Source organism: Aotus nancymaae, unplaced genomic scaffold (assembly GCF_030222135.1).
Source record: "Aotus nancymaae isolate 86718 unplaced genomic scaffold, 86718_ANA_hifiasm-v0.15.2.pri h1tg000011l, whole genome shotgun sequence".
NCBI classification, from domain to species: domain Eukaryota; kingdom Metazoa; phylum Chordata; class Mammalia; order Primates; family Aotidae; genus Aotus; species Aotus nancymaae.
In genome coordinates this window covers 41,976,693-42,001,181 of record NW_026988422.1, presented here as the reverse complement: position 1 = coordinate 42,001,181, position 24,489 = coordinate 41,976,693, and the positions used below count along the sequence as shown (strand labels likewise).

Genomic DNA, 24,489 nt, shown 5'->3' with positions numbered 1-24,489 from the left:
CAGCTCAGTCTCCAGAGTGCTGGGATTATAGGCATGAGCAACTATGCCTGGTTAGTCTTAATTTTCTTAATGATATCTTTTAAAGTGTACGTATTTTAAATTTGCATGGTCTAATTTTTGATCTTTTGTGCTTTTGATTTCATATCTGGAACTTTTTATGGTCAGTCATGAATATTTTTCTCCTTTTTTCTTTTTCTAGAAGATACACTCTTTTAGGTAGAAAGATTGTATTAGAAAACTGTAAAAATAAGAAAAGACAACTCAAAGATGTATGATTGCCTTTAAAGCTTATCACTTAGTTTTGTTTTGTTTTGTTTTGTTTTGTATTTTTGAGACCAGAGTCTCTCTGTAACCCAGGCTAGAGTGCAGTGGTGTGATCTCAGCTTACCACAACCTCTCCCTCTAGGGTTCAAGCGATTCTCCTGCCTCAACCTCCTGAGTAGTTGGGACTACAGGCATGTGTTACCATGCTCGGCCAATTTTTTGTATTTTTAATAGAGACGGGGTTTCACTGTGTTGGCCAGGCTGGTCTCGAATTTCTGACCTTGTGATCCACCTGCCTCAGCCTTGCAAAGTACTAGGATTACAGGCATGAGCCACTGCACCGGGCTAGGTTTTTTTTTTTTTTTTTTGAAATGGAGTTTCACTCTCATTCCCCCACTGGAGTGCAATGGCACAGTCTTGGCTCACTGCAACCTCCTCATCTTACTGCAGCCTCCTCCTCCCGGGTTCAAGAGATTCTCCTGCCTCAGCCTCCCAAGTAGCTGGGATTACAGGCACCTGCCACCACGTCTGGCTAATTTTTGTATTTTTAGTAGAGTTGGGGTTTCCCCATGTTGGTCAGGCTGGTCTTGAACTCCTAACCTCAGAGAGTGATTCGCCTGCCTCTGCCTCCCAAAGTGCTGGGATTGCAGGTGTGAGCCATCACACCCGGCCTCACTTAGTTTGTTTTAAGAACTTTTAATAAAATAATTTATGGGGCCGGGTGTGGTGGCTCATGCCTGTATGGGAGGCTGAGGTGGGTGGATCACCTGAGGTCAGGAGTTTCCCTTCCTGTCTCTACTAAAAATACAAAACTTAGCTGGGTGTGGTGGCGGGCATCTGTAATCCTAGCTACTCTGGAGGCTGAGGCAGGAGAATTGCTTGAACCTGGAGGTGGAGGTTGCAGTGAGCCAAGATTGTGTCATTGCATTCCAGCCTTTTTGCTCCAACTTTCTAAATCATTTCTAAATTTTGCTCATTATGGCATTTTTACAAAGGATAGTAAAATACTCTGCTAATACATCTATTCCTTTATAAATAAGGTACCTTACATGTATGTACGAATATGAATACAAAATAAACAGGAGAGCACCTATTTTGAAGGTGTTGCTGAGAACGAGTGCTCCTATAGTACTTTCCTTTTTGAGGTTCCCGACAGTGAGCTTGGGGTATAGATTTGGATATTTATTTATTCATAGTTTTAGATAATTGTTTATTGAAAGGAATAAAGGAAGTGGGTATACATTTTAAGATACTGTTTTGAAAAAGTATAATACGAATTTTCATTGTGAAATGTAACCGTGTTGCTGTTGTATTTTGATATTTTTCATATCCTTTTAACTTCTGCCTTTGCTTTAGGAAACAAGAGCTTTAGCATGATCTTTCTGTAGACGTCCTATCTTCTCAGTGTCTTGTGTTCTGGAAGGTCTGATTTCTCTTCACATTGGGAGCAAGCAGTCAAGAGAAGGGGAGAATGAATAGTAATTTCATCTTTCACTTCTTATCTCTGTTCTGCAGCCGTGCAGTCAGAGGTCCTTGTGCATGAAGACAGATTTGTTCTATGGCCTCGGAGTTGGGTGCCAGGGATGATGGCGGCTGCACTGAGCTGGCAAAGCCCCTCTATCTTCAGTACTTGGAGAGGGCCCTCCGGTTGGACCATTTCTTGCGACAAACGTCAGCCATCTTCAACAGGAATATTTCTAGGTATGTTATTGTATCTTTGTAATGTGTTTTACCAAATTCCTGATTTCCACCATCCTTATAGATTTTATAGGATTAAAGTATCTTATGATTTTTATATTTGATATTTTCTTTTGCCTTTTTCAAATAAAAACAACTTATTTCAGAGGATCAGTTTCTTCTGTAAAGTGTCCAGTTCTGTTAACTTTAAGTTATAATATTTTGCTGGGTCAGTTGTAATTGTGGACTCATTCTTCAATTTATAGTGATGACAGTGAAGATGGACTGGATGACAGTAATCCCTTATTGCCCCAGTCTGGGGATCCCTTAATACAAGTTAAGGAAGAACCTCCAGATTCATTGCTTGGTGAAACTTCTGGAGCAGGCAATTCTGGAATGTTAAACACATATTCTCTGAATGGTGTGCTACAGTCAGGTCAGTGTTGTGTGAGATCCCTCTTTGGACTATCACTTATCTTGGGGCAGTCATCCTTAAATATTTTTATTCTTTGTGTTTCTTTATACAGAATCAAAATGTGATAAGGGGAATTTATATAATTTCTCTAAGCTGAAGAAGAGCAGAAAGTGGCTAAAGGTAAGAGATAGCAGAGTGTTTACAATGCAGATAGTCTACTAAAGTTACTGATAGATGGGAAAGTTATCAACTCATTTTGGCAGATTGACAGTTTTTCAAATATTAGTCTTTGATGCTGGATTTGGTTTTTTGAAGATATTGTTGACAAAATATGAAGGATTCAGTGAAGTCATTTTAGCAAACATGAATGAGTACAGGTTGAATATCTCTTACCTGAAGTGCTTGAGACCAGACGTGTTTCAGATTTTTTGTTGTTGTTTGTTTGTTTGTTTGTTTCAGATGGAGTTTCGTTCTTGTTGCCCAAGCTGGAGTGCAGTGGGGCGATCTCGGCTCACTGTAACCTCCACCTGCCGGGTTAAAGCGATTCTCCTGCCTCAGCTTCCTGAGTAGCTAGGATTACAGGCATGCACCACCATGCCTGGATAATGTTTTGTATTTTTAGTAGAAACAGGGTTTTACTATATTAAGTAGGCTGGTCTCGAATTCCTGACCTCAGGTGGTCTCTGCGCCTTGGCCTCCCAAAGTGGTGAGATTACAGGTATAAGCCACTACACCTGGCCTCATATTTTCTTTTTTTAAATATTTGCAATACACAATAATAAGCTTAGAGATGGAACCCAAGTTAATAAACTCCAAATTCATTTATGGTTTTTGTTTGTTTGTTTGTTTGCTTGAGACAGAGTCTCACTCTGTTGCCCAACTGGAGTGCAGTGGCACCATTGGCTCACTGCAACCTTCACCTCCTGGGTCACAGCCTCCCAAGTAGCTGGGATTATAGGCGCCTGCCATAGCACCTGGCTAATACTTTGTATTTTTAGTAGAGATAGGGTTTCACCATGTTGATCAGGCTGGTCTCGAACTTCTGACCTCAGGTAATCCACCCACCTTGGCCCAAAGTACTGAGATTACAGGCGTGAGCCACGGCACCCAGCCTTCATTTATATTTTATATACACCTTATATACATAGCCTGAAGGTAATTATATTTTTCCCTTGGGGATGCTGAATAAACTGTGTTGTACACCTGTGTTTTGACTGTGACCTGTCACATGAAGTTAGGTGTGGAATGTTCCACTTGTGGCATCTTACTGGTGCTCAAAACCTTTCAGACTTTGGAGTAATTTGGGTTTTTGGAATAGGGATGCTTAACTTGTTAAAAAGTACTAAAGGGAAAGGAAGTACAAAAATTTTTCAGATGAAGTGTTTGCCCTCATTGGGTCACATAATCAGGAATATTAATCTATCTTCCATAAGATCCTAAGTAGTTTAGTCATTTAGCAAATATTGATTTAGTGCATCCCTGTGGATGTACCAGGTACTATTATGGTCGGACAAATTTCCTGCCCAGTGGTACTTAGATTCTAAAGGAGGCAGACAGTTACAAGCCTGTAAGCAAGTAAATAAACATGGTTTCTTTAAAGAGGTAGTACTTTAACTGATTCTGAATGATCACAGAGAACCGTATTTTTTTTTCCTTGAGATGAAGTCTTGCTCTATAGCCCAGGCTGGAGTGCAGTGGTGTGATCTCAGCTCACCGCAACCTCTGCTTCCTGGATTCAAGTGGTTTTCCTGCCTCAGGCTCCAGAGTAGCTGGGATTATAGGCGTGTGCCACTGTATCTGGCTAATTTTTTGTATTTTTAGTATAGATGGGGTTTCACTATGTTGGCCAGACTGGTCTTGAACTCCCAGCCTCAGGTAATCCACCTGCTTCAGCCTGCCAAAGTGCTAGGATTACAGGTGTGAGTCACTGTGCGTGGCCTGAGAACCATGTTATACCTAAGGTAATAGCATTCCAGTCAGAAGAAACAACTGCAAAAGTCCTGAGAAAAGAAACAACTTACTAAGTTTGGCAGAAAAAGAAGGCTAATATGGCTAAAGTACAGTGAATGAGGAAGATGGTAGAAGATGAGGTTACAAGATTATGATCACATAGGGCCTTGTTCACTGTGTTAGTAAACTTGTATTTTACTCTAATTGTAGTAATAATCCATTGGAGTGTTTACAAGTGAAGAGTTCGTGAATCTCATTTATACTCTTAGAAGATCACTGTCAGTGGCCAATCTGAATTAAGGATAATATTTGTTTTATTGAAACCGATTATTTCTCTTTTATACTTTTTCTATGAAGAACTCAAAAGCAATTAAAACCCTTCCTTATTATCACTAGGTCCTTCAAAAGGCTTATGTAAAAGGTCCAATTTGGTCGATACCAGTGACACTTTAGGCTGTTGGAAATGGAGAAATTGTTATGCTTAGCTGTCATATTTTGAAATTTTGAGATATAATTCATTGCCATAAAATTCACCTTTTCATTTTATTATTTATTTATTTGTCTGTTTGTTTTTGAGACAGAGTCTCATTTTTTTATCCTGGTTAGAGTACGGTGGTGCAATCTCAGCTTAGTGCAGCCTTGACCTCCTAGGCTCTAGTGATCCTCCAGTCTTACCCCTTTGAAGCAGGGCAGGCCGGCACCGCTATGTTCAAGTAATTTTTTTATAGAGATGGGGTTTCGCTGTGTTGCCCAGGCTAGTCTTGTACTCCTGAACTCAAGCAATCTGCCCACCTCAGCCTCTCAAAGTGCTGGGATTATGAGTGTGAGCCACCATACCTGGCCAAATTTACCCTTTTAAAGGGTAAAATTTAGTAGTTTTTAGTATATTTACTAAGTTGTATACCCATCATTACAATTCAATCTTAAAACATTTTTAACATTCTAAAATGAATCCTGTACCCATTAGCATTTGCTCTCCATTTTCTTTTCTCTCTCTTTTTTTTTTTTGAGAAGGAGTCTTGCTCTGTCGTCCAGGTTGTAGTGTAGTGGTGCGATCTCAGCTCACTTCAACCTTCACCTCCTGTGTTGAAGCAATTCTGCCTCAGCCTCCCAAGTAGGTAGGACTACAGGCGCATGCCACCATGCCCAGCTAATTTTTATATTTTTAGTAGAGACAAGGTTTCACCATCTTGGCCAGGCTGGTCTCGCATTCCTGACCTTGTGATCCGCCTACCTCAGCTTCCCAAACTGCTGAGATTACAGGCTTGAGCCACTGTGCACGGCTTGCAGTCACTCTCCATTTTCTATTTTCTCTGTCCCTTGGCAGCCACTAATCTGCTTTTTGTCTGTATTGATGTGCCTCTTCCGTGATTTTTTTTCTTTTTAAGAGACAGGCTCTTGCTCTGTCTCCCAGGTTGGAGTGTAGTGGTGCAGTCATAGCTCACTGCATCCTCAGACTCCTGGGGTCAAGCAATCCTTCCTCCTCTGTCTTCCAAGTAGTTGTCATTATAGGCACATGCCTTTTTCCGTAGAGAAGATATCTTGCTAGGTTGCCCAAGCTGGTGTCGAAATCCTAGCCTCAAGCAGTCCTCCTGCCTAGGCCTGCCAAAGTGTTGAGATTACAGGTGTGAGCCACCACTCCCAGCCTAGACATTTTATGTGAATTGAATCCTATGATAATGTGACCTTTTGTGACTGGCTTCTTTAATTTAGCATAACATTTTCAAGATTCTTCATATTGTAGCACCTATTAATGCTTTATTCCTTTTCATGGCTGAATTATATCTCATTATCTGCATATTCCACATTTTATTTATCCATTTATCAATAAATGGATATTTGGGTCGTTTTTCCTTTTGGGCCATTACAGCTTGCTTTCTATATTTCTTTATACCTTATAGGTAGTTGTGTTTTTTTTGTTTTGGTTTGGTTTGGTTTGTTTTGGTTTGGTTTGGTTTTTTGAGACAGAGTCTCGCTCTTGTTGCCCAGGCTGGAATGCAGTGGTGTGATCTCAGCTCACTGAAACCTCACCTCCTGGGTTCAAGCAATTCTCCTGCCTCAGCCTCCCAAGTAGCTGGGACTACAGGTGCTTGCTACCACGCCCGGCTAATTTTTGTAGTTTTCATAGAGACTGCATTTCACTGTGTTAGCCAGGATGATCTCGATCTCCTGATCTCGTGATCTACCCTCCTCGGCCTCCCAAAGTGCTGGCATTACAGGAGTGAGCCACTGCTCCTGGCCATTGTTTTGTTTTTTTTTGCCTTGGTTTTTGGCATGTATGTATAGTTCGTATATATATGATATGTATGTAGTGTTTATACTTACGTAAGTATTCAGAGGAATTTTTAGCCTTCTTGCTGGTAGCATATCCCATGGTTTATTGCATTTTAATTTGTATTCACTAAGTTTAATTGGTATCCTTAGTGTTTTTCAGTTGAATTTATAAAGCATATCATAAGGGGAACTGGAATGACCATCTTCCTGATGTTTTTTTGTTGTTTTCATCTGGGAAAAAATGCTTGGATTATAAATGGAATTCCTTCATAGTAAAAGATACATTTCTATTCTGACCCTTTTCAGAGCATTCTGCTAAGTGATGAATCCAGCGAGGCTGATTCTCAAAGTGAAGACAATGATGATGAGGAAGAAGAACTCAATCTCAGCAGAGAAGAACTTCACAACATGCTTCGACTACACAAATATAAGAAACTTCACCAAAATAAGTATAGTAAAGACAAGGAGGTAAGAGTTTCAGGAGGAACACTTCATACAGAGTATTCACCCTCTGGTTTATAGTTATTAAAGATATGTCATTTTATGGAGCTGGAAATCATTATCCTCAGCAGTAAGTGGGAGCTGAACAATGGGAACACATGGACACAGGGAGGGGAACAGGACACACTGGGGCCTGGGCAGGTGGTTGTAGGAGAAGGGAGAGCATCAGGAAAAACAGCTAATGTGTGCTGGGCTTAATACATAGGTGACGTGTTGATAGGTGCAGGAAACCACCGTGGCACATGTCTACCTGTGTAACAAACCTGCGCATGTTGCACATGTACCCTGGAACTTAAAAAAAAATTCCTGACTGGGTGTGGTGGCTCATGGCTTTAATCCCAGCACTTTGGGAGGCTTAGGTGGGCAGATCACTTGAGGTCAAGAGTTCAAGACTAGCCTGGCCAACATGGTGAAACCCTGTCTCTACTAAAAATACAAAAAGTTAGCTGGGAGTTGTGGAGCACGCCTATAATCCATGCTACTCGGGAAGCTGAGTCAGGAGAATCGCTTGAACCCAGGAGGCAGAGGTTGCAGTGAGCCAAGAGGGTGTCACTGCACTGTAGCTTGGGCGACAGAGCAAGATACTGTCTCAAAAAATGTAAATAAAATTTCCTAAAATTCTCAGAAATTCATGAAATTAAACTAATACTTCAGATTTACTAGACTAAAAATATATGTTCTTCAAAAAGATGCATCATTTTAACTTTATGTTTAGGTAGTGATAGAATAGCTTTATTGAGATATAATTGGCATAACAGAACTTTAGCCTTATAAAGTGTGCAATTCAGTGTTTTTTTAAATATATTCATAGAGTCGTGTTACTAGCATTACTGTCTAATTCCAGAACATTTACATCACCTCATAAAGAAACTGCATGCCTCTCAGCTGTTACCCCTTATTCTATCTATCCCTCAGCCCCAGACAACTACTAATACACTCTGTTTTTTTTTCTTTTCTTTTCTTTTCTTTTTGAGACAAAGTCTTGCTCTGTTTACCAGGCTGGAGTGCAGTGGCATGATCTTGGCTCACTGCAACCTCCACCTCCCAGGTTCAAGGGATTCTCCTACCTTAGCCTCCCAAGTAGCTGGAATTTACAGGTGTGTGCCACCATGCCTGGCTTATGTTTTGTATTTTTAGTAAAGATGAGGTTTCACCATGTTGGCCAGGTTGGTCTCAAACTCCTGACCTCAGGTGATCCACCCGCCTTGGCCTCCCAAAGTGCTGGGATTACAGGGAGCCACCATGCCCAGCCCAATCCACTCTGTTTCTATAAATGTGCCCATTCTAGACATTTCATACAAATGGAATCATGCAACATGTGTTTGTGTCCAGCTTCTCTCACTGTAATATATTCAAGATTGATTCATATTATAGCATGTATCAGTATTTCCTTTTTTTTGCAAGTATTCCATTATATTTATACCTTATTTTATAAATGCCTTGTTCAGTTCATGATCTATGATTAGCATATTTCTACTTTTTGGCTATTTTGAATAATGCTGCTATGAAGATTTATGTACAGATTTTGTGTGGATGTGTTTTCATTTCTCTTGATTATATACTTAACAGAGAAATTGCTGGGTCACGTGGAAACTCCATGCTTAGCCTGTTGAGGAACTGCTAGAATGTTTACATTCTAGTGTTGCTCATTCATGCAGTTGCTCTTTGGCAGTAGTGTTTCTTGGAAAAATCTTCATACACTAACATTAAAATGATGATAGTTTTAAGTGACAACTATTTGAACGCTGTTACCAAAGCCTTCTGACTGTTTCTGCAAGTGTGGAATGTTGTACATAATGAGCAGTAGTATATTTGAAGACCTAAGAATTTTCTAGCTGTTAAAGTCCAAACTTAGTGCAGAGACATTGGAATAATATGCTGAACCTTATAAACCTGTAAAAGTGGTCAGCAGAATATCTGGTCATTTTGATATAAAAAGTTCCTTCCTCCTTAAACTCTAGCACTCAGGGACTTGGTGCTCCAAGTATTTGCTTGTTTCTTATGTTTATTTTTTATTTATTTTTATTTTATTTTTTGAGCCGGAGTCTTGCTCTGTCACCCATACTGGAATACAGTGACGTGACCTCGGTTCACTACAACCTCTGCTTCCTGGGTTCAGGGAATTCCACCTCAGTCTTTCAAGTAGCTGGGACTACAGAAGCCCGCCACCACGCCTGGCTAATTTTTGTATTTTTAGTAGAGACGTGTTTTCACCATGTTGGCCAGGCTGGTCTTGACTTCTTGACCTCAAATAATCTGCTCACCTTGGCCTTCCAAAGTGTTGGGATTACAGGTGTGAGCCAGGATGCCCAGCTGAGCCACCATTCCTGGCTTCCTTGTTTGTTAAATTCAAGTAAAACATACATATAGGAAGGTTCTCAGACTTTAAGTATGCAGCTCAGTGCCTGCTAATATAATTTTGATTTTTAACAGAGGACATTGTAATAGTTCTCCACGTTAATTTTTCAGTCTTGTTTCAGTCCTTGGAGAATTTATTTGGCTATAATCCAGGAAAGAGATTTAACAGTGGGCTACCTAATTTGAATTTATATTTATGCATAAGTAACGTGACACAAAATTAATATCAGATTTTGGGCTTAATTTAAGTGAAATATTTGAAAGCATTTACTTGCCACTTCCTAGATGGAAAGAATTATGTTATTCATATGTTAGAATTCTGGCAATGTAGACACTATCTATAATAATAGCATACTCTTAGTGTGAGATGAAGAGAGAAAAAACTTGAAAGTTTGAAGATTTGGGATGACTGGTAAGTATTCGAAGCAGACATATGACAAGTAGAAAAGCAAGCATGAGGTGCCGGGCACAGTGGCTCACGCCTGTAATCCCAGCACTTTGGGAGGCTGAGGCGGGCAGATCACAAGGTCAGAAGATCAAGACCATCCTAGCTAACATGGTAAAGCCTTGTCTCTACTGAAAATACAAAAATTAGCTGGGCGTCGTGGTGTGTGCCTGTAATCCCAGCTACTTGGGAGGCTGAGGCACGAGAATTGCTTGAACCCAGGAGGCGGAGGTTGCAGTGAGCCAAGATTGTGCCACTGTACTCTAGCCTGGCAACAGAGGTACTATAGGAGGCACTTTCTTAGTGGGAGATGAAGAGAGAGAGAAAAAAAAGAAAAGCATGCAGAACCTCAGTAAATTTGAGGACCTGTGATAGAAATGTGGTTTATTTCTTGGTGGTGAATTTCCAAGGGGAGACATTTCTGCAAGGAATTAATTGCTTGTCTCAGTATATGTCAGGTTTAAGTAAGTATTATGGTAGAAATTCAACATATAGAGTTTTCCTTTCTTAAATTATTTTCAGTGACCTGTTACACATATAGGAGTTGAACTCATTTTGTTTGGAAGTTAAGGAAGTGATTCCCTTTGATATGCTAAATGTTACTGATCTCTTTTGGGGAAGAATACTGTATTTAGGAGCTGTGATTTCCTCTGGCTCAGTTTTCTGTAGTAAAGATGATTTGAAGGCTGTACTGTAGAAAACAGGCCCATCATGGTCTTTGCCTGCTTCAGTTGCAGCAGTATCAGTACTACAGTGCAGGCCTGCTCTCCACATACGACCCTTTCTATGAACAACAACGACACCTACTTGGACCCAAAAAAAAGAAATTCAAGGAGGAAAAGAAACTTAAAGGTGAGCATATTGAACTGCCTTCCACATATGTTCATTTTTAGTTTCATAATTGCATGTGGCCTACTGGTACATATGGACTTTATATGCAGTCCATATGGTAGAAACTTGCTTACCTGAAAAACTGTAGTCTCTCCTTTCTAATTAGTAACAAGTACAATTGTCCCTTGATATTCATGGGCGATTGGATTCTGGACCCTCAGCAGATAGCAAAATCCAGAGATGCTGCAGTTCCTTATATAAAATGGTGTAGTATTTGCATATGACCTGTCCACATCCTCTCCTATACTTTAAGTCATCTCTAGATTACTTATAATACCTAATACAATGTAAATGCTGTGTAAATACTTGTTATCCTATATTGTGCATAGTCAGTATACAGCTGCTGCAACCATTCTTTTTTTTTTTTCCTTGAATATTTTTGATCCTCGGTTGGTTGAATCCATGATGTGGAACCCACAGAGAGGAAGGGTAGATGGTGTTATTAACCTTAATTCATATTTGGCTTATAGTCTTTTCTAGAATTGGAAAGACTTAAATGCAGATTCCTTGCTAAAGGTTTAGGCAGAATTAGTGTATTGTTCCATTTTTCTTATGTACTCTCTGCAAATACTGCAAGTGTTCTGGGATAGGAAGTGATTATGCACAGAGAAGTATGAAAAGTAACCTGAAGTGTTTGGAATAAGTTACCATTGTTGCTGTCCGAGGTGATTTAAAATAGATCCTGTAGTGTTTGCATGTTTGCCAGGAAATGTCCTTTCCTCTCTCACTGAGCTCTGAGCAGCTGGATATCAGGAAGGAAACTGAAAGAGAAAGTTTTAAACTATCTTTGTGGGGTTTTCTTTTTCTTTTCTTTTTTTTTTTTTTTTGAGGCAGAGTCTCACTCTGTCCCCAGGCTGGACTGCAGTGGCAGGATCTTGGCTCACTGCAACCTCCGCCTTCCAGGTTCAAGCGAATCTCCTGCCTCACCCTCCTAAATTTCTGGGACTATAGGCGCATACCACCATGCCCATCTGATTTTTGTATGTTTTTAGTAGAGACAGGGTTTCACCATGTTGGCCAGCATGGTCTCGATTTCTTGACCTCGTGATCAGCCCGGCTCAGCCTCCCAAAGTGCTGGGATTACAGGCGTTGGCCACCACACCTGGCAAACTATGTTTGTAAGGCAAATTTTATTTCCTGGAAAGTATGAATTCTTCTTTTATTTTTTTTTTTGAGATGGAATCTCACTCTGTTGCCCAGGCTAGAGTGCAGTGGCACCATCTCAGCTCACTGCAACCTTTCTCTCCTGAATTCAAGCAATTCTCATGCCTCAGCCTCCCGAGTACCTGGGACTACAGGTGCACGCCACCATGCCTGGCTAATTTTTGTATTTCCTTTTTTTTTTTTCTTTTGAGACAGAGTTTTCACTCTTGTTGCCCAGGCAGGAGTGCAGTAGGACAGTCTTGGCTCATAACAACTTCCACCTCCCTGGTTCAAGTGATTCCTCTGCCTCAACCTCCCGAGTGGCTGGGATTACAGGTGCCACTACATGTGGCTAATTTTGTAATTTTAGTAGAGACAAGGTTTCTCCATGTTGGTCAGGCTGGTCTCGAACTCTTGACCTCAGGTAAGTCGCCCGCCTCGGCCTCTCCAAGTGCCGGAATTACAGGCGTGAGCCACTGCACCTAGCCTGAAGATACAAATTCTACTTAGAAAGGCTCTTTTTGGTATTCCCATCTTTCTCCCACATCTTTATTAGTGTTTTCTCACCCTCCACACCCTTCTACCATCCTGAATTAAGGTTTTTTTCCATGTGTTTTTGTCTTGGCAAGTCTTAGTAACATGTCAGTATGCTTTTTTCTTCTCTTATTTTTTTTATCCACTTCATAAGTATACTTTTTTCTTGTTTTCCCCATATTACATTGATGTATAGCCACTTGATACTGCCACCAAGTAGAAATAAATTTCCTTACTTTGACTATTACGTGAGTCTGTGATACCTCAGACACTTCCTTACCTATTAGATTCAAAAGAAATTTGGTGCTCAGCTTTTATTCTGTATTCCACTTTCATATAAACAAAGTGAGTATCCTATGTTCTTTTCCAGGTTAGTGAGGTATCCATCAGTATGTTTCTTCTCTGTTGTTTTTCTTTCTTTACTTTTCTAGGAATATTCATGGGCCTGAGGAGGTAAAGTGATGTGTGTTGTGTCAGGTGGAATAAGGAAAGAACCTTGCATTTTTTAAGTCATGAGGTTGCTTTGTGACCATCTCCTGTGGATATGCAACCTTGTTAGAATGTGTTTCTTTTGCAGCTAAGTTGAAAAAAGTGAAGAAAAAAAGACGAAGAGATGAAGAACTTTCCTCTGAAGAATCCCCTCGTCGCCATCACCACCAGACCAAAGTCTTTGCCAAGTTTTCTCATGATGCACCTCCTCCTGGCACCAAGAAAAAGCACTTATCCATCGAGCAGCTTAATGCTCGTCGTAGGAAAGTATGGCTCAGCATTGTGAAAAAGGAACTACCAAAGGTAAATGAATGCCTCTAGGACACGGAGATTGGGAGAGTGTTTTCTCTCCCCATCCTCCAAAGAGAAACTCTGGGAGCTAAATACTTTCACAGATAGGAGTTTCAAAAGGAAACTAATCTGTTGGAATTAAGAGAATGCTGAGTAGTACTCTTCAGTTAACAGTTTCTTCTAGAATGTGGTTGGAATTCACAAGACAATTAGTTATTGTGGGATGCTTCTTGGTAAAAAAGTTGGAGGGAAACTTCTTCAAGGAAAGAATGCAGTTTTCTTAAATGTAACAATAGATACTTGACAGCCAATTTATAGGTGATGTTAGAAAAAATAAAAAAGAGGCCAGGCATGGTGGGTGACACCTGTAATCCCAGCACTTTGGGAGGGTGAGGCGGGTGGATTGCTTGAGCCCAGGAGTTTGAGACCAGTCTGGACAACATGGTGGAACCCCATCTCTACAAAAACTACAAAAATGAACTGGGTGTGCTGGCACGTGTTTGTAGCCCTACCTACTGAAGTGGCTGAGGTGGGAGGATAGATTGAGCTCAGGAGGTTGAGGCTGTAGCAAGCTGAGATGGTACCACTGCACTGTAGGCTGTGTAATAGAATGAGACCCTGTCTCAAAAATAAAATAAACAAAAAGGAGATGATGTATTTCTTAGAGACTTTACAAACGTTTGAATGTTGCTGGATAATCATAGGTACTAGAATAAAATGTGAATGATTTGAAAGAAACATGTTTAAGCATTTTTACTCTTTTAATTCAATTGGTTTTGATGACATTTTATTATTATTTTTGAGATGGAGTCTTACTCTGGTCCCCAGCTTGGAGTATAGTGGTGCAGTGTCAGCTCACTGCACCCTCTGCCTCCTGGGTTCAAGCAGTTCTCCTGACTTAGCCTCCTGAGTAGCTAGGATTACAAGCGTGTGCCACCATGCCCTACTAAGTTTACTATTTTTAGTAGGGACAGGGTTTCATCATGTTGGACAGGCTGGTCTCAAACTTCTGACCTCAGGTGATCCAGCCGCCTTGGCCTCCCAGTGTGCTGGGATTAAGGTGTGAGCCACTGTGCCTGGCTAAAAAATGACTTTTAGTGGGAATATTTGAGATTTCTCTTTGTATTTGAGATAGCTCTTTAATAATTAAGATTTTTTTTATAAAAGGCTCAAATATTTTCTTAAACTCGCTGTCTGATGTGCAAACATTACAGAAATGGCTTTCAGACCTTCTTTGTCACTTTGAACCCATTGTTTCTTCAGTATCAAGGAGAATGCTCTTCAGTAATGAAAGGGTCACCCAGCTCTGCCTCTTCTGTGTCTTCCGTGTTAAACAGACATATGGGAAGTCAGGTTTCTGTACTGACTTTTTTTTTACCCCCTTAGCTAGAGTGGAAAATACAAATAGCCGGATACTGGGTTGTGGGCTCTTGGGTCATTTTGTGTTAGGTCTTCCTTGGAGTTTAGTTTTAGAGAAGATTAGCCTTGTACTCAGTGGCAGAAACTGAGTAATTGTGACAACAGGTTGTCCCAGCTGAAGGTGGGGTAGAATCATAACCTAGGAGACTAGCTTATATTTCTCCTAATGATTCCTGTATTTGGGTGCCCTGTTCTCTTAGCCTTGCAGATTGGCCCTGGTAAGCAACATGTTTTTAATCAGGGGGTGCTAAGGTTTAGGTATTTTAACATTTTACTAGTCCACTTCAAGCCTTGCATATAACTTAATATCTTCTCAAAAGTAAACAGAAGGTTACTTAAGGCATCCACAATACAGAGTTATTCTTGATGCTTCTTTAGTAGTTTTATGTATGATGTTGAGACAGTACATCTGGATGACTTATAGAAGTAATGTATCTTGCTTGGCTTGACATTTTCTAACCCTCTAGGAATTGAATAAATTAATTCATTCTACATAGTCTTAGTTCAAATATGAATCCTAAATGAAATAATATTTTTTAAATATTTTAGGCAAATAAGCAGAAGGCTTCAGCTCGTAACCTGTTTCTCACCAATAGCCGAAAGGTAAAATTGTAGTTTTATATTTTCCATTTCATGTTTTGCTGGAATATATTCTTCTTTGGGTCCATTTTGCTGCTCTTGTCCATTGTGACCTGTTGATCATGAATCTAATAGTTACTAACGGAGTTTTTGAATGTTCTGAATCTTTTTATTAAATAAAATTGTTCTTCCTCACATTTCTGATATTTGAACCTTCTTGAATAAGACCATAGCCCACTCTGATTTCTTGAGCAGTTCATAGAATCTTCCTGTCTTCAGTCTCGTTGTCTAAGAAATAGTGATGTGAATACCTTCCCTTAGAGGAAGCTAATGCATACAACTTTTTTTTTTTTTTTTTTTGAGTTGGAGTCTCGGTCTGTAACCCAGGCTGGAGTGGAGTGGCGTGATAGCTCACAACAACCTCTGCCTCCCGGGTACCGGTTCAAGCAATTCTCCTACCTCAGCCTCCCAAGTAGTTGGGATTATAGGCATGAGCTACCATGCTCAGCTAATTGTATTTTTTTAGTAGAGACGGAGTTTCACCTTGTTGGCCAGTCTGGTCTTGAACTCCTGACCTAGTGATCCACCCGTCTCGACCTCCAAAAATGCTGGGATTATAGATGTGAGCCACTGTGCCTGACCTTTTTTTTTTTTTTTTGAGACAAAGTCTTACACTGTTCCCTGGCCTGGAGTGCAATGGTGCGATTTTGGCTCACTATAATCTCCGCCTTCCTGGTTCAAGCGATTCTCCTGCCTCAGCCTGCCAAGTAACTGCAATTACAGGCACCTGCCACCATCCCTGGCTAACTTTTTGTATTTTTAGTAGAGACAAGGTTTCACTATTTTGGCCAGGCTGGTCTCGAACTCCTGACCTCATGATTCGCCTGCCTCGGCCTCCCAAAGTGCTGGGATTACAGGCTTGAGCCACCACACCCGACTCAACCTCTTTTAAGAATTGTGAGGATCAGATGAGGTCAGGTTACTAGTTTTGTTTCTCTGGGCTAGTCATTCAATTTATCTGTTTCCTCAATTCTAAATGAGGGTGATGATAATACCAACTTCATAGGATTTTTGTAAATTACTTTAATATATTTTTAAGTGGTGCTAAACATATAATAAGCAGTGATAGCTGTTAGTAATGTGTGCAATAACATTTTGTAACCTCTCAGCACATCCCACGTCCTTCTTAGTCATTATATATAATTTTTCATCTTCTAAGGTGATACAAATTGGATAGATTTCTTATCCCTGATCTCAGACCCCACAGGGTTTGGGCCTGTGTCACAGTACTGTACCAGAACATTAATCATGTTGCAGAAGAAAGAGATGTGGTCAAAGATGACGGTTTGTAGTGAACAGATTGAGGAATGATGTAGTATAGAGTCTAGGGAGAACCAGCCTCTGGTATATGGAGTCCTTTCTGCTGTAATGCTGTTGTTGTTTTCAGCTTGCTCACCAGTGCATGAAGGAGGTACGTCGAGCTGCCTTGCAGGCCCAGAAGAACTGTAAGGAAACCTTGCCTCGTGCCCGGCGCCTCACCAAGGAGATGCTTCTGTACTGGAAGAAATATGAGAAGGTGGAGAAGGAGCACCGCAAGAGAGCAGAGAAGGAAGCTTTGGAGCAGCGAAAGTTAGATGAGGAAATGCGGGAGGTAGGGCAAAAGCATAACATTTTGAAAATCCTAATTACTATAGCCATTTGAAGAGATTGGTTTGCATTTTGAAAATTGTATGTCTAACCAATGACACTGTCATTTTTTTTTTTTTTTGTTAGAGATGTGATTTTGCCACGTTGCCCAGGCTTGTCTCAAACTCCTTAGCTTCGAGTGATTCGCCTGCCTTGGTCTCCCAAAGTTGAAAATTTTTTAAAGACTTAATTTTGAGGATGGTAATTGTAGTCTAGTAAACCAATTCTGTTTTTAGTGTTTTGGTAAGGCCCTCCTCTGGCCTTTTTCTCTTTTCTTCTAGGCTGTCTTCATCTATTTTGCGCTCTTATTCTCTAGAAGAAGGAATGAGCAAAAGAGAAAGAAAGTAGCTTTTAATTCATCTTGGTTTGTTTGTAGGTGCTGACTGCAGTTTTGCTTTTTTTGGACTATAAGAACTAGATGTTAACTTCAGGGCCAGATAGGAACAGGGGACAGTGAGCCCAGTTTTCTAAGACTTACCCTTCACCTACTTTACCATTTGTTTTTGAGATGAAGTTTCCCTCTTGTCACCCCAGCTGGAGTGCAATGGTGCGATCTCGGCTCATTGCAACTTCTGTCTCCTGGATTCAAACAATTCTCCTGCCTCAGTCTCCCGAGTAACTGGGACTACATGCACCCACCACCACGCCCGAGTAGTTTTTTATATTTTTAGTAGAGACGGGGTTTCACCATGTTGGGCAGGCTGGTTTCAAACTCCTGACCTCAGATGATCCACCTGCCTTGGACTCCCAAAGTGCTGGGATTACAGGGATAAGCCACCATGCCTGACTGTCTTTACTGTTTTAACTTGTAGCCAGTACTATTGCTAAACCTGATGCCAGCTAATGTAGGCTATGTATGTTGCTGATGGAAGCAAGAGGAGAGAATTAGAAGGCAAAGTCATTGTATTGCCATTAATAAACCAGCTGAGCTGAATGGAAGGAGAGTTGAGATTTGGAGAAAGAAGGGAATTAGTGGATTGGATGATGTTTTCTTTCAGGTATATGTAGCAACTCATGTCAAAGTGGATCTTTGGGGCTTCTTCTGAGCTCTTGATCTTCCCTTATTTTATCATGACTTTGAGAATGAAGATGGATTTTGCTCAGTTCTCTTAAGTCTCCTGGTTAATTTGTTTTGTTTTTCTCTCCTTGTTAATTTGTATATTTGCATGCACAGTAATCATTATCAAGTTAGTAAACATTTGATGCTTCTGGGAATACTTAACTCACAGAATTTAAAGTCATTTGAGAGCCACAGATCTTAAAGTTTTGCAGGCAACTGGGCCTACATTCTAGATTTATGCAACCTAGATTCTTATGTTGTTAGCTAACTGATGGTTATTCTGACTTATGCATCTTTTTCTTTGAACTTTTGAACTTAAACTTTGACATATCCTTTCTGTTTTCTTAATCTATTTTGTTCATTTAATCATGTGATATTAGTTAACTTCTTTAAGGTTAAAGATGTTGTTCTTTTTCTTAATTGTTTTACTGAAGAAAGATTTTCTTAGGCTGAGTGCATTGGCTCGTCCCTATAATCCTAGCAGTTTGAAAGGCACAGGTGGGAGGACCTCTGGAATCCAGGAGTTCAAGACCAGTCTGGGCAACATAGTGATACTCTGTATCTATAAAAAGTCTAAAAATTTTTCAGGAATGCTGGCTCAGGCCTATAAACCCAGTACTTTGAGAGGCCAAGGCGGGTAGAATCATGAGGTGAGGTGATAGAGACCAACCTGGCCAACATGATGAAAACCCGTCTCTACTAAAAATTCAAAAATTAGCCGGGCATGGTGGCATGTGCCTGTAGTTCCAGTTCCTCAGGGGGCTGAGGCAGGAGAATTGCTTGAACCCAGGAAGTGGAGGTTGCAGTGAGCCGAGATCGCACCACTGCACTCCAGCCTGGGCGACCAAGTGAGATTCTGTGTCAAAAAAAAAAAGTACAAAAATTAGCCAGGTGTATTAGCACGTGCCTATAGTCCCAGTTACTCTGGCAGCTGAGGTGGAGAGGATTACTTGAGCCTGGGATGTTGAGGCTGCAGTGAGCCGTGTACTGCACTCGAGCCTGGGTGACAGAGTGAGATACCATCTCTTCAGAAAAAACTAAGATTTTCTTGGTAGCACTTTAGGCTTGAAACATGAACATTCATTAAGACAGAAACTTAATTTTCTCTCACTGTTTCTCAGGTTTCCCTCTATTTTGGATCTGGTTCAAGTGCTATAAAGCTTTAAAGAGACAGGATAATTATATATAGATTACTGCTTTATTTGTACTTTCAGCCTTTTTTTTTTTTTTTCCTGTATTCCTTATTTTATTGTTTTTCTTTGGGGAGAGTGGATCAAGGATAAATCAAGTATATTTTATGAGTTTTGTTATAAAATAATTCAAAATAATGACTCTTGGACTAATAATGCTCCTTTTTGGTTAAAAAAAATCAAAAAGAAAAGCAATGATTCTTTAATATGCTACTTATATTGTGTTCTGTGTTCCATATAATTTGGTATTTTGGATTGTTTTCATTTTATTGTTTATCTTAAGAATGGTTTCATTTATTGACACTGTGATTATTTTTCTTACCTGGTTAGAGTAGAGGTATTTTTTTAAAAAAGGGATCTCACTCTCTGACCCAGGCTGGAGTGCAGTGGTGTGATCTTGGCTCAGTACAGCATCAGTCTCCTGGGCTCAAGTAGTCCTCCTGCCTCAGCCTCCTGTGTAGCTGGGACTACAGGCTCATGCCACCGTGCCTGGCTAATTTTTGTATTTTTTTGTAGAGATGAGGTTTTGCCATGTTGCCCAGTCTGGTCTCGAACTGCTGAGATCAAGCAGTCCAACTGAAAGGCACTTTTAATTTAGCTTTCTCACATTTAAAAAAAAAGTATATTTGTACATGAGTGTATTCAGTCTATATTCATTTTTTGTAGCCATTATTATCACAGATGAAATATAGGTTGTTGGGGTTTTTTTGTTTTGTTTTCTTTGAGACAGTCTTACTCTGTCACCCAGGCTAGTGTGCAGTGGCGTGACCTTGGCTCACTGCAACTGAGTTCAAGCGAGTTTCCTGACTCAGCCTCCCAAGTAGCTGGAATTACAGCACCCTCCACCACACCTGGCTAATTTTTGTATTTTTTAGTAGAGTCAGGGTTTTGCCATATGGACCAGGCTGGTCTTGAATTCCTGACCTCAGGTAATCCACCCACCTTGGCCTCCCAAAGTGCTGGGATTACAGGTGTGCGCCACTGTACCTGGCCAAAATATAGATTGTTTTGTGGACTATTTTCTTCTTTCCATTAGCTTAATTTCATATACCTATTGTGTTGGCTTTCAGAATGATTTATAGTTCTTTGTCAGTTATTTTGACTTTTGGTGACAGCGTTTTTGGGCCAGTGCAGTGGCTGGTGGGGCATGGTCACTCACACCTGTAATCCCAGCACTTTGGGAGGTTGAAGTGGGCAGGTCACTTGAGGTCAGGAGTTTGAGACCAGCCTGGTCAACGTGGTGAAACCCCGTCTGTACTAGAAAATACAAAAAATTAGCTGGGCATGGTGGCGGACACCTGTAGTCGCAGTTACTCGGGAGGCTGAGGCAGGAGAATTGCTTGAAACTGGGAGACTGAAATCATGCCATTGCATTCCAGCCTGGGGAACAAAGTGAGACTCTGTCTCAAAAAAGAAAAAAAAGAAGAGTTTCTGACATGTTTACATTTTCAAAAATAATAAAGCTATATACACATGTATCTACCATCCAGGTTATAAAATGGAATATATTGTTTGAATTTAGTTGTTGTCTCAATGCCACCATAGAAAAGTAATGTAGGAAAGAAATATTTTAGTCAGAAGTGTAATGGAGAAAAGATTCACAGTATAAAGGAGAGCCAAACACTGGTTACTAGTAGATTATGAATGAAAGTTATTCATTGCTCCTGGCGTGGTGGCTCACGCTTGTAATCCCAGCATTTTGGAAGGCTGAGACCTGTGGATCACCTGAGTTAGAGACCAGCCTTGCCAATATGGTGAAACCCTGTCTCTATTAGTAATACAAAAATTAGCCAAGTGTACCGGTGCTCACCTGTAATCCCAGCTACTCTGGAAGCTGAGGTACAAGACTAGCTTGAACCCGGGAGGCGGAGGTTGCAGTGAGCCAAGATTGCACCACTGCATGCCAGCCTGTGTGACCAGACGAGACTCAGTCTGAAAAAAGAAAAGAAAAGAAATTTATTCATTGCTCTTAGTGCCACTGACTTGGCTGAAATAAAATTGTTTATCAGCAGTGTTTACGTTTTAAAAGTAAAGGATTTGTAAAGGAATTGTATGCAAATAAAAGTGGTGAATTCTCGACCACTTCTTGGATATAATTGATAGTTTGGCTCTATTTTCACTTTTTTCTCTCTTTAGGCCAAGAGGCAACAGCGAAAACTCAACTTCTTAATCACCCAGACAGAACTGTATGCCCATTTCATGAGTCGCAAAAGAGACATGGGTCATGATGGTATTCAGGAAGAAATCCTAAGGAAACTGGAAGACAGTTCTACCCAGAGACAAATCGATATAGGTGGAGGAGTGGTAGTTAACATCACACAGGAGGATTATGGTGAGTCCTGAATCAGGAGTTAGAAGAAGGCTACCTCTCTTTTTTATGTCTAAAGGTTATATACATTAATTCTTGCAAGTTCTGTATTGATTCATAGGCAATTTACCAGAAAAGAGAGATTTATTGTACTTGAGTAGGGAAAGTGTGTGTTTCTGTAACAGAAATCTGAGACTATTTATTAAAGAATTTGAATAGGAAAGGATGTGGTATACGATCTTGTAAGTTTGGGAATATTTTGCTGTGATTTGTTAGTAGAAATAATAGGTATTGGAATCAGAGTTCAGTGGAACTGAACTGTGTTTCAGCAGAGAAAACCATCTTTCACATAATAAGATTCTTGGTTATTTAAGCACGAGAAAGTGACTGTTCATTTTTCTTTATGTGACAACAAGGAGAGGAAGGAATTGGGATGAAGTTTGAGAAGAATTTCACAGAGGATGTTGATTAAGATCGTGTTGAACTAGAAATAGTAGAGATTATAACCGTTTTAGAATATCTTGGGGATTACATATGTCTCATTTTTCCTGTTGAAATAGTTTCACCTAGCATAAATATATTAACATTTTGAAACCTGATTGTCTTGATAATTGTAGCTTGGTATCATTTGGTAGAAGAAACCTCAATACTGAGAGGAAGTGGACCCTAGTGCTGTGATGTTTTTTTGTGAGTTTGCTTTGGCTACTGGAGACCATAGTAGCCCTCTGCCTCCACTATATTTCCAGCTTCTTACCTCTCGGAATTTAGCCTTTCTCTTCCCCCACCCTCTGTGAGCCCAGCGATAAGTAGAACTAGGGAATCAGGGATCAACTTATATTGGTATTTTGACCTGCTCTATTTCCGACCTGGGCCGGTTCATCCCTCCTTAGGCAACCTGGTGGTCCCCACTACCAGGAGGTCACCATATTGATGCTGAACTTAGTGCAGACACCCGATCGGCATATGCACTACAGCCCAGAACTCCTGGACTTAAGCGATCCTCCAGCCCCAGCCTCAGCCTCCCGAGTAGCTGGGACTGTAGACCGTGCCTGGCTCTGTTGGTGTTAATTGCATTTTAGAAGAACAGTTGATGAAGTGTGATAATTCACAAATTTTCCTTTTCAGATAGTAACCATTTTAAAGCCCAAGCCCTGAAGAATGCTGAAAATGCTTATCATATTCACCAAGCTCGGGTGAGTCTTCAAATAGAAAAGTTTGCTATAATTGACCCTGGAAATACCCCACAAGCCTTTACTTAGGTGGTCTTCCTTTAGTCTTAGTCAAATTTTCAATTAAAAGCATTGACTAGCTTGTGTATGTGTGTGTGAGTAACTGTGTGTAGGGTCGGGGCTGGGTCTCTTTTACTTTAGAATAGTAGGAATACTAGAAGAAAGGCAGGAAAACGAATATTCGGTTGTCTAGCTTTAGCAATATATTAATTTGAAGTTAGAACACTTTGTTTTTTTTTCTTTCTCTTGAGTAATCATGGGCAATATAGTATGAAATACATCATAGACGTTTAGTGAAAAAGACTATTCTCTTGGCCTGTTAAGAGAGCCATATCATTCTTTCAAAAAAAAAAACTGCTATTATTGCCTTCTTTCACTTAAGTAATAACTTGCTCTTTGTTATTTATGATATAGTGATGTTTAACAAAATCTGATAAAAACAGTAATCTGGTTGAATTAAGTAAAGAATTTGCTGTTTTTAATGTATTGCATAGGAACTTCTCTTTTTTTTTTTTTTTTTTTTTTTTTTTTGAGACGGAGTTTCGCTCTTGTTACCCAGGCTGGAGTGCAATGGCGCAATCTCGGCTCACTGCAACCTCCACCTCTTGGGTTCAAGCAATTCTCCTGCCTCAGCCTCCTGAGTAGCTGAGATTACAGGCACGCGCCACCATGCCCAGCTAATTTTTTGTATTTTTTTAGTAGAGACGGGGTTTCACCATGTTGACCAGATGGTCTCGATCTCTCGACCTCGTGATCCACCCGCCTTGGCCTCCCAAAGTGCTGGGATTACAGGCTTGAGCCACCGCGCCCGGCCAGGAACCTCTCTTTAACATTAACAGAGTACAAGTCAAGGATAGACGAATGTGACTTTCCCCAATTTCTAATATAATTGTTACATTAAATATTGGTAATATATGTTATGTTTTATAGAAATGATGTCATATGATATTATATTATATTATGAGATTATGAGAAATTTTGTTCCAATTATGTTTCTTAGCACAGAGTATATTATTGTGTGTTTTATTTGCATTTAATATTGTTCTTCATTTTTTTTTCTAATTTTGTTTTTTATACTTTCCAGACAAGGTCATTTGATGAAGATGCAAAAGAAAGTCGAGCGGCTGCCCTACGGGCGGCAAACAAGTCTGGCACTGGGTTTGGGGAGAGTTATAGCCTGGCAAACCCATCTATCCGGGCTGGTGAGGATATTCCACAGCCTACAATTTTTAATGGCAAATTGAAAGGTTATCAGCTGAAAGGCATGAACTGGTTGGCCAATCTTTATGAACAGGTAAATTTTGGAACTATGTCATATTCATTCTCTTTTATCATCTCTTTTTCTAAAGTCATTGATTCAGTGGGATTGTGAAATGAGCACAGACCATGTTTTAGATTTCAGCCTTTTAAAAAGCTATATCCTTTGACAAGAGGCAGAAAGAGATCTCTGTTTCTCTTTCTTTTTGAGACGGGATCTTACTCTGTCACCCAGGCTGAAGCGCAGTGGCTTGATTATGGCTCACTGTAGCCTTAAACTCCTGGGCTTAAGTGATCCTCCTGCTTCAGCCCCCATAATAGCTAGGACTACAGACACGTGCCACCACACCTGGCTAATTTTTTATTTTTTGTAGAAATGGGGTCTCTTCTTGTTGCCCAGGCTGGTCTCAAACTCCTGGGCTCATGCGATGTGCCTGTCTCGGCCTCCCAAAGTGGTGGGACAGGTGTGTGCCCCTGCACCTGGCTGATGTCTTTTTTTTTTTTCTCTCTAACCTGGAGATCCTAACTG

The 24,489-nt window shown here is 40.4% G+C and overlaps 1 protein-coding gene across 3 annotated transcripts in view; it reads left to right on the top strand.

Annotated features, from left to right (window-relative positions):
• The first annotated feature begins 1,730 nt into the window (after positions 1-1,730).
• The window catches only part of INO80 (INO80 complex ATPase subunit), a 111,872-nt gene continuing 89,113 nt past the window's right edge, over positions 1,731-24,489 (top strand). Inside the window, exons 1-11 of one of the 3 annotated variants that reach the window (XM_012462466.3) lie at positions 1,731-1,965; positions 2,208-2,377; positions 2,469-2,536; positions 6,887-7,048; positions 10,616-10,736; positions 13,030-13,244; positions 15,201-15,254; positions 16,678-16,881; positions 21,303-21,498; positions 22,600-22,667; positions 23,788-23,997. In XM_012462466.3, the coding sequence (XP_012317889.1) occupies positions 1,823-1,965; positions 2,208-2,377; positions 2,469-2,536; positions 6,887-7,048; positions 10,616-10,736; positions 13,030-13,244; positions 15,201-15,254; positions 16,678-16,881; positions 21,303-21,498; positions 22,600-22,667; positions 23,788-23,997 (1,611 nt within the window). In that variant the 5' untranslated portion in view covers positions 1,731-1,822. The remainder of the gene's footprint in view (positions 1,966-2,207; positions 2,378-2,468; positions 2,537-6,886; positions 7,049-10,615; positions 10,737-13,029; positions 13,245-15,200; positions 15,255-16,677; positions 16,882-21,302; positions 21,499-22,599; positions 22,668-23,787; positions 23,998-24,489) is intronic. The other 2 variants (XM_012462465.3, XM_012462462.3) reach the window with 2 other exon arrangements.